At 51.3% G+C, this 15416-nt stretch overlaps 1 protein-coding gene across 1 annotated transcript; it reads left to right on the top strand.

The window, feature by feature from the left end:
* The first annotated feature begins 3889 nt into the window (after positions 1–3889).
* Positions 3890–13819, top strand: GMNC (geminin coiled-coil domain containing). Its single transcript, XM_060274261.1, has 5 exons — positions 3890–3947; positions 4677–4863; positions 9249–9334; positions 9906–10022; positions 11668–13819. The coding sequence occupies exons 1-5, from the start codon at positions 3945–3947 to the stop codon at positions 12304–12306; spliced, it is 1032 nt and encodes a 343-aa protein (XP_060130244.1). The 5' UTR covers positions 3890–3944; the 3' UTR covers positions 12307–13819.
* The last annotated feature ends 1597 nt before the right edge of the window (positions 13820–15416 follow it).

The following is a 15416-nucleotide window of genomic DNA, read 5'->3' as shown; positions in this document are numbered from 1 at the left end:
GTGAAGCTGAGGCTCCAATACTTTGGCCACCTCATGAGAAGAGAAGAATCCTTGGAAAAGACCCTGATGTTGGGAAAGATGGAGGGCACTAGGAGAAGGGGACGACAGAGGACGAGATGGTTGGACAGTGTTCTCGAAGCTACGAACATGAGTTTGACCAAACTGCGGGAGGCAGTGCAAGACAGGAGTGCCTGGCGTGCTATGGTCCATGGGGTCACGAAGAGTCGGACACGACTAAACGACTAAACAACAACAACAACATTATTCCTAGCAAGGCTAACAAAGGAGTTGGGCTTAAGATTTGTATTACAAACTGATCCCATCTTTGAGATGCTGCAAGTTGATCGAGGTTCCTTGAAGTCCCCCCCCCCTCTTCTCAGTGGCATAGCAAGGTCAGTTGGTACCCAGTGCGGACTTTTTTTTTTTTTGTCAACCTGCCACACACATTGAAATTACTAAAAGAAGGAAAAATAAGATACTGTAGCGGGATGTAATGGTTGCTGGTCATATGTGGCAGCCCCATGTTTAGCCTGAGCTTGGCATTTCATCGTGCCAGTTGTTGTGAGCTGGGCTATCTTGGGAAGGGAGGCTCCAAAAGAATGGGCACTGATTTATACCTTCATTGTCTATGTTGGACACAATTTTGGAATGAGAACCTTGCAAGGAAGAGGAGTTTGAATCAGATATGTAGCGAGGAATGTTAATGTAATTGACCCAACAACCCTTCCGTCTATATTTGACATGCTTTTAAAAGCGCATTGTTTTATGCTCACATACAGATGAGGAAAAAACCAAGGTTTGCATTCAGAAAGTCCTGGATTCAATCTCTGAGTAGGGCTGGGAGACACTCCCTGCCTGAAACACTAGTGATTCGCTGCCAGTCAGTGTAGACAGCATTGAGCTAGGTGAGCTTGGTATTGAGCAGATGAGTCTGACTTGGTCCAGAGCAGGTTCCTATGCTCCTTGGTCAGCTTCCTTTGAACAAAGAGCAGTGCATGCCTTGGTAGCTCAATGGGTAGAGCACAAAACTCAACCTTAGGGTTGTGGGTTCTGGTCCCATGTTGGGCAAAAGTTGCAGGGGTTAGACTAGATGACTTTTGTGGTCCCTTCCAACTCTATGATTCTATTATGTTGTAATTTCTGTATTATATATATACTCTGCCACCCCTACTCGATCTGCTCACCAACTCCCCACTTCTCCATACCAACCCCCTAAAATTTCCCCTTTGAATCCTATGAAATGGCCAAAACCTTCTTTTCCCCTTCCTAACCCTGTTTCTGAAGCAGCTTCTCTTTTCTGTTCTGGAGCCCCACTTTGCACCCTTTTGCGTTCCCTTCCAACTGTACAGTTCTATGATTCCGTGACCTCAGATGGGGGCAGAATCTCCTTCCCTGAAGATCTTTAGACAGACGGTTGGGTGACCATCTGTCAAGGGTGCTTTAACTGTTTAGGGAAGTTTTTAATGTGTGACATTTCAATGTATTTATAATCTTTGTTGGAACGCACCCAGAGTGGCTGGGGAAACCCAGCCAGATGAGCAGGCTACAAATAATATATTATTATTATTATTATTATTATTATTATTATTATTATTATTATTATTATTATAGCTGTTATGCCTGCATTGCAGGGGGTTGGACTAGATAACTCTCGGAGTTCCTTCTGATCCTACAATTCTATGGTTTTATGATTCTTTAGTAGCTGTTGCCACATTTTTGTCAACTGGTGAGGCACTCTTGCACTACAATGGAACAAAAAAGAGAGAGTGGGTGACGTGGGGGTGAACCCAAAACATTTCTGGTGTGAAAATTTAGTAGATTTCACTAGGAAGCTGGTGTGTGTGTGGCACATTCTGGCCACAAAGGAAACCGTATATCCAGTCCACCCTGAAACTTTTGCAGGTGTAAAATATTGCAAGTAGGATTGGTTAGGACCGCCCTGATACCCCCAGATCACAAATTGCCATGAATGCATTTTTTAATAAAAAAACATCTAGAGGGGTCCTGTGTATTATCAAACATTTTCATCACACTCGAGTTAATAGTGTAATATGATTCCCTCTTGCATTCAAAAACTGATGTCCTTTGAACTGCAAGAGAAAACAAGAGATCTATATGGTGCTATTTGAAGAAAAAGCTAACTATTATGCATTTTGGAGGGTATTTTAATGATGAGCATGAAATAACTAGTAGATGGCTCTTCCTGGTGAAATTCTCCCCATGGGTGCTCTGTTGCCTACCCAGCCCCCCCCCCCACTTTTTTTCCTGTAGAAAGTCGAGCAAACTGTGACTATTCTGCAAAGGCTTGAAGAAGGTTGTTGTTGTTTAGTTGTTTAGTCATGTCCGACTCTTCGTGACCCCATGGACCAGAGTACGCCAGGCACTCCTGTCTTCCACTGCCTCCCACAGTTTCGTCAAATTCATGTTGGTAGCTTCGAGAACACTGTCCAGCCATCTTGTCCTCTGTCGTCCCCTTCTCCTTGTGCCCTCCATATTTCCCAACATCAGGGTCTTTTCCAGGGAGTCTTCTCTTCTCATGAGGTAGCCAAATTTGGTTGCTGAATCCATCCTGGGGTGCCGAGGGCTAGTGAAGTCCTTTCCTTTTAAACGAGAGTTATCCTCAAATCTCTGAAGGGCCACCACATGGAAGAAGGAGAAAGCTTGTTTTCTGCTGCTTCAGAGGGGAGGCCCCAAGTCAATGGATTCAAATGGCAAGAAAGGAGATTCTGACTAAACCTTAGAAGAAACGTCATGATGGTTAAGAGCTGTGGAATGGACTCACTCAGAAGGTGGTGGGCTCTCCTTCCTCGGAAGTCTTTAAACAGAGCTTGGGTGGCCACCTGCCAATGATTCTTTAGCTGTGATTCTTGCCTTGCAGGATGTTGGATTTGATGACCCTTGGGGTCCCTTGCAACACTTACAGTTCTGATTCTATGAAACGCAAGGGCTCTTCTGTCATTCCTGAGGACCAGATGGGTGGGGGGGAAAAAGGAGACCTACGTTTTATGAGTGAATAAAGAAATCTTACGTTGCTTCTCAAGATCGCCAGTATCTGTGGCTTGATTACAAAATCTGAGCTGTACATTCAGTTTAGAAATTCACCCCCATCCCCCACCCCCGGTTTTTATCCTGCATTCACACCTAGATGCCACCTTGCAAGGACAGCATCATCCAGAGCCACGCCACGGACTTAGAAAAAGGGGAACCTGACAGAACAGCAGCGGGCCTTGATATCATTCACCTCCAGGTGCCTGTTCAACATTGCATTGAAACCCTTCAGGGTGAAAAAGGTGCCCCACCCCCCGGAAAAGAAGTGGGAAGCTGCTGACTTCTTGCTGGCCCGGTGGAGAAAAAGAAATGGTTGGCTTTGACACCCTTTGGTTCCAACAAGGGACCGCGGCTTCTTATCCTTCCCCATCTCTCGCTTGGAGTTCCTTCTGTCCAGTTTCTGCATCCACCCCAAGTAATTCACTTTAGGATCAAAGATGCTCCGTTGGCTCCTTGGTTTGCCTACGGTTAATAGCCAGGTCGCCCAGCGCTGCTTCCCAACAAACTGGCCCAAGCGCTCCCGACTCTTCTCTGGCAGGAGCGAAGCTTCTGCAGATTGCAAGGCACAACTCAGCCCCCTCCCTCCCTCTTTCCTCCCTCCCTCTCTCCCTCCTTCTCTCTTTCTCCTTCCATTCCCCCCTTCCTTGTGAGGAGGACCTGAGCCAGGGCTCTCGCTCGCTCTCTCGTCACCACTTTGACAGCTTCGCACCAAATCAGACGGCAGGGCGCAGGAGCGCGCAGGAGGCGTCGCGCGGGGGCCACTCTCCACTAGATTAGAACTCGCCTCCTGCTCCTCGCCCGTCCCGTCCCGTCGTGGGGCTGCCGGCTGGAGAAGGCTCCCCGGAGTAGAAAGGGGAGGGCGGGGGGACGACCGGATCCCGACCCCAACCTGCCAGATGGTAAGCCGGGAAGGGGTCGTTTTGGGCAGGGAGGAGGGTCTGCCTCTTAGTGTGGGTGGGTGTTCTCTGTGCCCCAACTCCCGGGATGTTCTAGCTGGCCAGCGAGGCGTGTGTGTCACTGTCCGGGGAGTTTCGACGGGCTCGGATTCCAGAAGCCCAAGGGAGAAGCAACTCGGCAGCCCCCACCCCACCCCCATCCCCGCCACTCGACGTGGGCGCCTTCGGCAGGACGCCCGGTGAAAGAGGCGCTAGGAAGGGACCGAGGGGGGGGGAGGTCATTCGTGGGGGCGCTTCCTGCGGGTGGTGGGGGAATGCTTTGGCAGAGTCCGCCCCGTCTAAGCCCACCCGCTGCCCGCCCATCACCTTTAGATAGGCGCGGTACAGGGCACTTTTTGGGGTGGGGGGCTGTGTGTGTGGCTTGCAGTTGCAAAGAGAGCCCGTAGGGGAGGCAAGAGGTGCACCCCTCCAGCAATTTCCCAGTCCAAGGGCGCCCCTTGCCTACCATCGTGAGGGGCACCAGGTGGAAGACGTGTTGTGTGTGTGGGAGAGACAGAGAGAAGCTGGAGGGTGTGTGTGTGTGCCTGAGGGTTTCAGACCCTCGTTCCGGATCCCGTCGAAGGGTCCTGGGCGCGCAGCCCGACAGAGGAGCCCCCGCCCCGCCGTCGAGGGGGGTTTCTCCGCTCCTCCCTCTCACCCCACCCCTCTTCCTCTCTTCCTCCCTCCTGGCAGAGCAGCGCCGCGCCCTGTCCAGAGCTGCCGCCGGCCTTCGCGGGGGGCCCCGTCTGCGTCCGCCCCTGGGCCCACTCGACGTCAGCGGCGGCAAAGGTTCCCCCGGAGACCTGGCTCGACGCCGTCTGGACAGCCGCGGGACTCCTGGAGGACGACGAGGCACCGGGCAGCAGCAGCACCGTCGCCGGTAAGGAAGAGCCGTCCGACGGCCGGACAGGCGCGGCGCGGGCGCGCAGGCGAGAGGAGGCGGAGGAGCGCTTGGTCCGCCTCGGCCCCCCTCGGCCCGCCCCCTCCAGCCTCCTCCTCCTCCTCCTCCTCCTCCTCCTCCTCCTCCTCCTCCTCCTTCGGCTGCTGCGCTCGCAGCTTCGCACTCTCCGTCGGGGAGCGGGCCAGGTAGGAAGGCGCTAGGCTAGGGCTTCCCTGGCTCCCTCCCTGCAAAGAAGGCCGGGGGAACAGCGGCGGCGCTTGCATGCAGCGGGGTTCCCAAATCAGTTGGAAGGGACCCACGAGAGCGTGGAGAAAGTGGACAGAGTAAAGCATGTCTCCCTCTCTCGAAACACAAAAAGCCATGAAGCGGAGTGTGGGAAGATCCACAGATGAAACAAGTCCTCCCTCTTGCAGTGCATAATGGTACCTGTGGGCCTCCTTCTTCCCACAGGAGGCAGGGATGGTCACCCTCTTTGAGAGCTTTCGAAGAGGATCAGGCAAATTCATGGAGGAGGAGAGGGCTAATGCTCCCTCTTCACATCTTTCCAGGGGAAAAACCCTGATCTGGTACCAGCTAGAATCTTCTTTCTTGGTCTCTTCTCCCCTTTAGAAAACCCACATGGGATTTCACTTCCAGCATCAAAAAACTAGCAATTTCTTCACAGCATCAATGCTGTGTGTCTTCAATCTGACAGCAGAATATAAGAAGAGACTGTTGGACCAGCCCAATGGCCCACCTAGTCCTGCATCCTGTTCTCACAGTGGCTGAACGATGCCCATTATGGGAAACCCACATGCAGGATCTGAGCACAAGAGCAACTCTCCCCTCCTGTGGTTTCCAGCCACTGGCATTCAGGAGCATGGCTGCCTCTCTCTGACTGTGGAGGCAGAGCAGAGCCATCCTGGCTAGGAGCCACCAATAGCCCTCTTCTCCTCTGTGAATTTCTCTAATTCTCTTTTCAAGACATCCAAGTTTGTTGCCATCACTGATTCCTGTGGCAGGGAGTTCCATAAGTCAATTATGCATTTTTAAGCATTTATTTTGTTTTATTCTAGTAAATGATTTCTACACACACACAACCTCAAAACAGCGCCAGAACCATTCCCTGCCTGGAAGTCCAAAGCCTTTAAGACACAGCCGCTCAAGGGAATCACAAAAGCACTTCTGTGATGCAGAGGCTCCAGAGTTCTGGCCTGAATAGAATCAGAGGGCACCTGCCTCCCTTTCACCCACTGCCAGCAAAGTTAGGACAAGGACTGCAAAAATGGTGGTCTCTGTGCCAAGTCGAGCAGAGGCTGATCCATCAGGTCCGATGGGGTGCTGACCAACCAACCCCAGCTAGTCGAAGGTTACCAGATTTTTTCAAAGAATCCAGGGACACTTTTTTTTTTTGAAAATAGAATTTTTTATTTTTTAAAAAAATTAAGAAGTACTGTAATATCTTCTCTTCTGTGGTCTCCTCTGTCGCGCAGCCTTCCTCTGGGCCCCGGCCTGTTCTCTTGGAGTGCTAGCCGCCGTGGAGTAGGCTCAGGCCGGGCCTGGGCTCAGCCACGTGTCTTTGCCCTCCCTGTGCTCTCTTACCTCTCTTCCTCAGCAGCGGCGCGGCAAGCTGGGGGCTCCCCCTTTTTTCCTCCTTCCTCTTTCTCTCTCTTCCTTCTCCTTCTCCTCTCCTCCTTCTCCCTGCATCAGCTCCAGGGTTTTCCTGGCCCCGGAGTGCCACTGGGCAGTCAGTTGGGTGGCCGAGTGCTCTCGCTCCCGGCTCGATTTGGGTTGCGGGTGTTTGTGTGTCAGTGGTTCCCCCAGTTGACACGCCAGGCATCCCTGGTTCCCCCTCGGCAGCGGCAGTCTCAGCAGCCTGGAGCCAGCCTGGTAGTGCAGTTGGCTCTGGCTGGCTCCAGGAGCTGCTCACTGCCGTGGCACCCACCATTTCGCCTCGCCGGAAGTCCCCATATGATGTGTCTTGTGCCGTTGAACCAATCACGCAACATTCACTCCCTACTATGAAATCTATAAACTAACTGTTCCCGGGAAACAGGGACGTCTGGTAACCATAAGCTAATCCCCACATGCTTGCTTCCTTTCTTACAACCAGAGGATGGCTCTGCCTGTCAGTGCCTCTGGCGCCACCTACTGCCGGTCTCCGTGTCTTCTGCCCTATCTGTCTCTATCTCTCCCATCTGGAGGTGCCTGCCTGGGGATCTTCAGGTCTGGACTGTTTTCACACACGAATACCCCATCCTGTAGAATTTCATCCGTTATATTTTATCTGCACAATCAGAACGAATTCCAGGAACCAAAATGTTCAAGCTGCCTGGCCCCAAAATGGCAACCAGGCATTCTGTCCAAAGAAGGAGACTCCACCACACTCCTTGGTAGCAAATTCCACTGCCGAACAGCTCTTACTATTAGGACGAACTTCCTGACAGTAAGAGCTGTTCGGCAGTGGAATTTGCTACCAAGGAGTGTGGTGGAGTCTCCTTCTTTGGAGGTCTTTAAGCAGAGGCTTGACAGGCATATGTCAAGAATGCTTTGATGGTGTTTCCTGCTTGGCAGGGGGTTGGACTGGATGGCCCTTGTGGTCTCTTCCAACTCTATGATTCTATGATTCTATGATTCTATGTTTTGGTGACTGTAACCCTGGTTGAAGGAGCCACTTGGTGTCTAGCTTCCATATCTGAGTTTCTAACACTGAATTCCTGACCTAGCAGGAATTATTTAGCTGTGATTCCTGCATTGCCCAGGGTTGGACTAGGTGACCCCTGGTGTCCTTTCCAGCTGTACAATTCTACAATGGTTCTTCTTATATTCTTCGATCTCCCTCCTCTGCCTTTTCTCTCTACTCTGCTTTCCTCCTTGGTGTAGCTGGTCTCTCCCTGGTAAGCCTGAGGCTGGAGACACTATCATGTTCCATTTTACTTTTTATTTTATTTTATTTTATTTTATATACTGTGGCTATTTCCTGTAGGCAAAGCATCACCGGTGATGACTTCACACCCCTGATTCTCGTGCACAGACCAGTTTCCTTGCAAGGGAGCGCCATCTCCCAGTCCCGCTTTCATCCTGGGCCCCTCTCCTTTTGCAAATTAAGCCCTGGAGAGGACTCCTTGGACTCTAAATAGCCCACAAGAGCCACTTGCATCTCTCCCCACACACTTGCCCCCCAGGCCAATTAACCCTTCTGCTCCTGGGAACAAATGTCATGGCGGCGGGGAGTCCCGAGGTTTCTGAGCAGGGGCGAAGGGCTTGTGGGAACCAGCCCCTCGAGGGGCGCAAGAGAGGGGCTGTGTTGCCTTTGTGGTCTGAGTGGGCCTTGAAAGGTACTCCAGGCCTCTCCAGCTCCTCTTGGCCCTGGGATGCCAAGAACAGCTCAGAATGGGGATGTTTGGCAAACTGCAGCAGAGAGCTTGGTGATCAAGTATTATTTAGGGGAAGGAATTCATTTTTAATGGGGCAAGAGGGAGGGACGGCCTTTCTCTTGGGATGGTCTGTGTAGCCGCCACTCCGGACTGTAGCTCAGAAGACACCACGGATACATGCGGCACCACTGTTAAAGCATCTTCATTGGTTGCCCACTTACAGCCCAGCCAGAATCAAGGTTCTTCTATTAATTGACAAAGCCCTGAGCAACTTTGGCCCAGGGTGCCTGAACCCTCATGTCTCAGCGGCCCTGAGACCACCTACAGGAGCATCACTGGAGGCAAGGATGCTTCTGAGTGCCAGCTTCTGGAAAGCTCAGGAAGGGAGAGTGGTTCTTACTCTCGAATCCTGCTTGCTGGTTTCCCACAGTCACCTGGTCAGCCACTGTGAGAACAGGATGCTGGGCTAGATGGGATCCATTGGCCTGATCCAGCAGGCTCTTCTCGTCTTCTTAGGAGTGTCATTGGTCATTCTGCAAGTTGGCGAGACTCGTTTGACAACAGTGAGAAACCAAGCATCTAGTGTCATTGGCCCAGCCCTGTGGAACTCCCTGCCACTGGAAATTCAGCAGGCACCTTGTGTGCCAACTTTTAAATGCCTGCTGAAAACCTATCCAGGAAAATTAAGAGTACGCCCTTCCACAATGGTTAATCAGTGTCTTTTTTAAAAATTGAGACTTTTGTCTTGATCCATTAAGATCCACCCAAGCACCTGCAGACATAGAATCATAGAATTGGAAGGCACCCCAAGGGTCATCTAGTCCAACCCCCTGCAAGGCAGGGATTTCAACTAAAGCATCCAGTTCTTCAGATCTTACGGAGGAAAAATAGGTGAATTGGGGGACCCCTGGGGGTTCCCCCCTTTGAGGCAAACCCCCAAATGCATCACATTCTTGTAGCCCCCAATTCCAGCTCTCTGACTTCTTTGATCTTTCTCTGTTGCTGCAGATCAGTTCTGCAATTTGGGCATCTCCCTCCAAGACGATGGAGGGTCTGGAGACCAGCTCTCCACGCAGCTCTACAGGAACAAACAGGTAACAATTGTGAATCTACACCAACCCGAAATTAGGCTGGGATTTTGATGCCGAAAACCGGAGTTTATTTATTGCAACTGAACTCGGAGAACGCATGAGAATATCAGTTTAAGCATTGCTGGCCAGTGTTACAACGCAGATCTTACATGCTCACCTGCCCCAAGGTATAAAATGCAGCTGGGATGACTTTTGAAGGGGACCCTTTAATTTCTCTTGCCTTGTTGAAATCCCCTCTGAAAATGGAGAAGGAGATGAACTGGTAGCCCCGCATTGTGATAGAGCTAATCCCTGTGTGTTTAATCACTGCGCATTGTTCGCTGTTGACTTTTTCCTCCCTCCTGCACACATTTTTGTGCTTTTGTGGTTACGTTTTTCAAAGGAATCTCCTCAAATACACGAGGAGAGAATAGAAAAAGTCAGAAGTAAGGCTGGGACAGTCGTGCTCCTAATCTCCTTGGCTCCCTTGGGTTCCCTCCTGGGTGTCGGGTTCCAAAGGCACCCGTGCAAAGTTAGCAGTTTGGCTTACAGGGCTGCGGAGCTTCTCGTCCTCACCCTTCTCTGTATTTCGCAGCTTCAAGACACCCTCTTGCAGAAGGAGGAAGAGCTGGCCAGGTTGCAGGAGGAGAACAACCACCTCAGGCAGTTCCTGAACTCTGCTCTGGTCAAGCAGTTAGAGGAGAAAACCAAGGTAACCAGGGCAGGGAGAAGGGGAGTGAGAGAGAGATAGACCATGGTCTGTGGGACATAGCCACCTGACCCATTCAGAACATAAGAATGTTCTTTGCTCTGCAGTGGTATCTTGGTCCTCGAATGGCTTGGTTCCTGAACAAATCAGCTCCTGCAAAATAAAAAAATTCCTTCAGTAGCACCTTAAAGACCAACTAAGTTTTTATTTTGGTATGAGCTTTCGTGTGCATGCACACTTCTTCAGATACACTGAGACAGAAGTAACCAGACCCTTATGTATATTCAGAGGGTGGGTGGTGGGTGGGTGGGAATGGGTGATGGGCTGATGGGAGTGGTAAACCTGTAGATGGCTGTTAACGACTGCTGATGACTGCAATTGGTCCTGCGGGGGAAAAGCAAGGGCTGAGGGGCTAAAGAAAGCTTGATCATGCATAAAGCTCATACCAAAATAAAAACTTAGTTGGTCTTTAAGGTGCTACTGAAGGAATTTTTTTATTTTGCTTCGACTCAGACCAATACGGCTACCTACCTGTAACTAAATCAGTTCCTGAACGCTGCAAACCCGGAAGTGAGTGTTCTGGTTTGCGAACGTTTTTCAGAAGCCGAATGTCCGAAGCGGCTTCTGCGGCTTCTGATTGAGTGCAGGAAGCTCCTGATACCCATCGGAAGCTGCGCCTTGTTTTTCGAAGCGTTTTGGGGTCAAACGGATTCCCGAAACGGATTAAATTCAAGAACCAAGGTACCATTATATTTCTGTTCTCCAGGCATAATTTTATAAGCCTCTATCCTGCCACTCTTAGTTGCCTTGTCTCTAAACCAAAGAGTCCCAAATGCTGATCTTTCCTCACTTCGTCCCCTTGATCATTTTTGAGGTGAGCGGAGCAGAAATGCGGTCGCACCATAGATTTGCAGAAGGCATTATGATATGGGCAGTTTTATTTCCAGTTCCTTTCTGAATTCACCCAGAGACTCTCCAGACATCCTTTTAATTGCACATCCATGATTATTTGCGCTTGGGATGCTTTTGGGGCTGTTACACACAATCCCACTTTCAGTACTGTTTGCACCTGCAAAAGTTCTGGGATGTCCATACTGCTTCATTTCCAATCAATGGTTGCCTTGGAACTTCTTGCTGATATCCTGTAAATGCTGTTGGGATCTGTCTTTTGCTGTGCTATAGCCCTTCCAGACCAGGGGGCAGAGGAAGCCGCTTGGGCACCCGGAGCGGCACCCGGGGGCAGGCACCCGGGGGCATGCACGCGGGGGGGTGGGACATCGCCATGCAGCGCACATGTGCAGCGTCACCATGCACATGCGCACTACACAGCAGTGGCCCCCAAAGCCGCTCACGGCTGCAGCCACGAAGGGAAGATCCTCCACTCGTGGCTGCAGCGGCAAACAGAGGATCCCGGCACCATCCGCACGGTGCTGAAGCGGTGGCGCTTGGCTTGGGAGTCGCGGGGGGGCGTGCCGAGTGTCACCCCCCTCCAGGGTGGACTGCCCCATCACACCCCCTTGCTACGCCAGGTGTATTTGGGTAGGCAGATTCCCCCCTCCAGCCTCTTACGCTTATAAACTGCAAAATATTCTCAGACTTGCTCATCAGATGTTCTCTGTCCCCCTCTCTCCGCTGCCCTCTCAAACAGAAGCTGCTGCGGCAGAGCGGCCAGAAACCTCGCAGCCCTCTCCAAAGTGGCAAGCGGAGGCTGAGAGCAGAAGGCCTCCCCCTTCCTCGCGAGGCGTCCCACCCACAGAAGGCCAGGCGGAACCTCCTGGGCTCCTTCTCCGCCTGCGAAGAGCCATGCGACCCCCACGTGGACACCTGGGTCCTCCGGACGCTGGGCCTCAAAGACCTTGACACGATTGACAAGTCTCCTGCTTCAGCTAACTACAGTGCCTTGACCCCAGAAGTTCCCCTGGGCTCTTTCATCGGAGACCCACCTGAGGCAACGAGCTTTGGGTGCGACGACAGCCTGCCAGCTGTTTACAGATGTGCTGCTTTGATGTCCGTGGACAGGACGAGCGACAACAGGGAAGAGCCTTTGGGTCACGCACCCGAGCTGCCTTGCCATTTCTCAGTGCCTGAGAACAACAACCCTCCGCTGCCTTGTGAGCTGCCCTGTTGCTCGGATGCCTCGCCCAACCCAACGGAGGTGGCTTTCACCACCTCCTTGAGCCCCCACTGCAACGTCAAAACGCACACCTTCCGCCAGGGACAGGCTTTCGTGCGCCGGGATGAGGATGGAGGGTGGAAGCTGACTTGGGTACCCAAGCAGCCTGAGTGAAGGAGCTCTTCCCTGTCCACCCCCCAACCCAAAACCCACCTCAGCACTGCCAGGAAAACAATGTGTTTACAGATTAAGAGTGGTAAAAAAAATATTAAAGGCCCTATTGCATTTCTGTTGAGAATGGGAGGGTTTAGGACTATCGTTGCTACTGCTAGTCTGATACGCAGCTGTGGAGGTCTAGCTCACTGCCCAGATGCAAATTGCAGCCACGCATCTATGGATCAAGGCTGATTGATGCAGACAATCAAACCAGGAGCAGGGAAGAGGTGGAGGGCAGGCAGGTGATGCTCTGTGCAAGTTTGCAAAGCTACATGGCTCCTGCCGGAAACCTTTTCCTCTTCCCTCCAACTCCCTCCCATGTGCTCCCCAAAGAGTTTGAGAGCTCCATTTGCTCTGGGAGAGTTGCAACTTTGTGATTTCTATCCAAGGAGGAGACCCAGAAACCTTGCCATGTTCTATAGCTTTCCCGGCAGGGTATCAATGGCAGTCCATTTTGCACATGCTCAGAGGGGCTCTGTAGCTGCTGCTGGGCACTAGGCTCAGACCTGGAGATCCGTGGGTCAGATGAGCTTTGGCAGCGGCAGGCAATGAAGTCCACAAAGAGCTGCCCGCATGAGTGCCTGCCTGCCTGCCTGCCTGCCTCATGCTCATTCTGGAGCAGGGAGAGGCAAGATACAGTATGTACCCCCAGCTGCACTTTCCCCCGCTGCCTCCTGAAGAACAGCCCTGTTGGGCCTGAAGTCTTGCCAGAAAACTCCGACAAAAATGAGCTGCTCCAGTTGAAGGACTTGGTTCCTCCAGCTTTGAAGGACTTTGCTTTTTCCATTTCACCCCACCTACTTCCCCCTCTATCGGTGCTGCCTTGGCCCATTACTGTTTTGCCACAAATGGACTGCTCTCCTTCCACCCAGAGCCCTGTCCTGTTTGGTGTGTCATGGAGAAGTTAGTGGAGGCATGGCTGCCAGCGCAGGAAGGTGTAAGATGAGCACTGAAACCAAAGCATGGAGAACATCAGAAGAAGCTGCTGGATCAGGCCAGAGGGAGCCCACCTAGTCCAGCACCCTGTTCTCGCAGTGGCCAAGCAGATGCCTGTCAGAAACCCTTATAAGCAGGATCCAAGAGCGTCTCTCCCCTCCTGTGCTTTCCAGCAACCGGGATTGAGAATCATTGCTGCCTCCGACAGTGTAGGCAAGGAGATTCCACCCTGCATAGAACTGAGAACAGAGTTGTCAGTTCCCTGTGGAAAGAGACTGCCAGGTCAGTTGTCTTTGGGTACGGGAGCTGAAATCCAGTTTCTTCTTTTCTGCTGCTAATTGTGCAGTTTCCAGAATTAATTGCAGCTGTGTCTTTGTGACCAGAGCACATTGCGACTACAGCCAGAAATGCCCTACTTTAGCAAAGGGTGGTTTGGTTGGAAGGGAGCTGGGTCTACTCTGAGCCTGTCCAAATGTGTAATCCAATCCTGATCACAGTGGCGGAGGAAGCCGCTCAGGCACCCGGAGTGGCAAACATGACGTGCGCCGGGGGGGGGGCATCGCTACATAGTGCGCATGTGTGGCGTCACTACATACGGCTGCAGCCGCGAATGGAGGATCCTCTACATGTGGCTGTGGCGGCGTGATGGCGGCGTGATGGCTGCTCGTGCCACCGTGACGTGGCACCGCCTTGCCACCCCCAGAGACGTGCTACCAGGAGTGCACCGCCCCCCGCCCCCCCATTGTGACACCACTGCTGCCAGGGCCACAGAAACCAGTGCCACGGCTGCAGGAGAATATTGGCAGAGGAACTGACTCCCCACCAAAGCTGAAACAGAATTTGGCACAGCTGTTTCTCCCCTCTGGCCCCAGTTCAAATCAAGAATTTTGAGTTTATCCAAATTTTAAGTGTGAAATGCAATTTTATTTCTTTGCTTCTCTTTTTTTTAAGCAACTCTACTGACACATCTTAAGGCAATTATGTTAAACGTTAACTTTCCAGATTCACCATTAGCTTACTTTGTTTCTAATGTCACTAAATCCAAAAATGTCAATCAGTGAGAATACTTGGGGTGGGGAGAAGGAGAAGGGGGCGGCAGAGGACGAGATGGCTGGACAGTGTTCTCGAAGCTACGAACATGAGTTTGACCAAACTGCGGGAGGCAGTGGTAGACAGGAATGCCTGGCGTGCTCTGGTCCATGGGGTCACGAAGAGTCGGACACGACTAAACGACTAAACAACAACTTGGGGTGGGGGTGGGGGAGGTCTTAAATTAGGATAACAGTCATCTTTCCCTTCTTCAGTGCTTCAGAGAAATTCCAGAATTCTTCTGGATAAGTTCCAGTTCTGCTTCACATTGCTATTAACAACACAAACAGGTTGTAGAGAGATTGGTGTGTCTGGAGCATCTTCATTCACCTCAGTTATCATGCCATGCTCGAAAGGGCCCAACATCCCTCGTTCTCCTAAATTTGTTCTGAACTGGAAACTAATTCTCTGTAAGCTGATTGACCTGTGTTTGGGCTGTACATTGCAGAATGTGGATGGCAACCGTCGTAACTGAATGCTTCCCTGTACACAAGTGTTCCTGGCACTTAGACAATTAGAGCTGTAATAATAATAATAATAATAATAATAATAATAATAATAATAATATATTATTTGTTTAGTCATTTAGTCGTGTCCGACTCTTCATGACCCCATGAATAATAATAATAATAAGATGATGATGATGATGATGATGATTATTATTATTAATACCCCACCCACCTGGCTGGGTTTCCCCAGCCACTCTGGGTGGCTTCCAAAAAAATATTAAAATACAATAGTCTGTTAAACATTAAGAGCTTCCCTAAACAGGGCTGCCTCCAGAAGTCTTCTAAAAGTCTGGTAGTTGTTTTTCTCTTTGACATCTGGTGGGAGGGCGTTTCACAGGGTGGGTGCCACTACCGAGAAGGCCCTCTGCCTGGTTCCCTGTAACTTGACTTCTCGCAGCGAGGGAATCGCCAGCAGGCCCGCAACCTGTGTAGGGAGTGTGTGGGGGGGGGGATAAGGATAAAGTGAGCCCCCACTGCAGTCTAAAGCAATGTAGCCCAGAAGCAGGTTGACCTCCCCAGTGAGAACTAAGCCTA

Source organism: Zootoca vivipara, chromosome 5, assembly GCF_963506605.1.
Source record: "Zootoca vivipara chromosome 5, rZooViv1.1, whole genome shotgun sequence".
NCBI lineage: Eukaryota > Metazoa > Chordata > Lepidosauria > Squamata > Lacertidae > Zootoca > Zootoca vivipara.
The sequence above is the reverse complement of the archived record's forward strand: the minus strand, read 5'-3'. Positions and strand labels throughout refer to the sequence as shown.

Coding starts and splice junctions, on each gene's coding strand:
- GMNC (XM_060274261.1), top strand. Junction 4,864..9,248: donor CAGCAGCAGCACCGTCGCCG/GTAAGGAAGAGC, acceptor CTGTTGCTGCAG/ATCAGTTCTGCAATTTGGGC. Junction 9,335..9,905: donor AGCTCTACAGGAACAAACAG/GTAACAATTGTG, acceptor TGTATTTCGCAG/CTTCAAGACACCCTCTTGCA.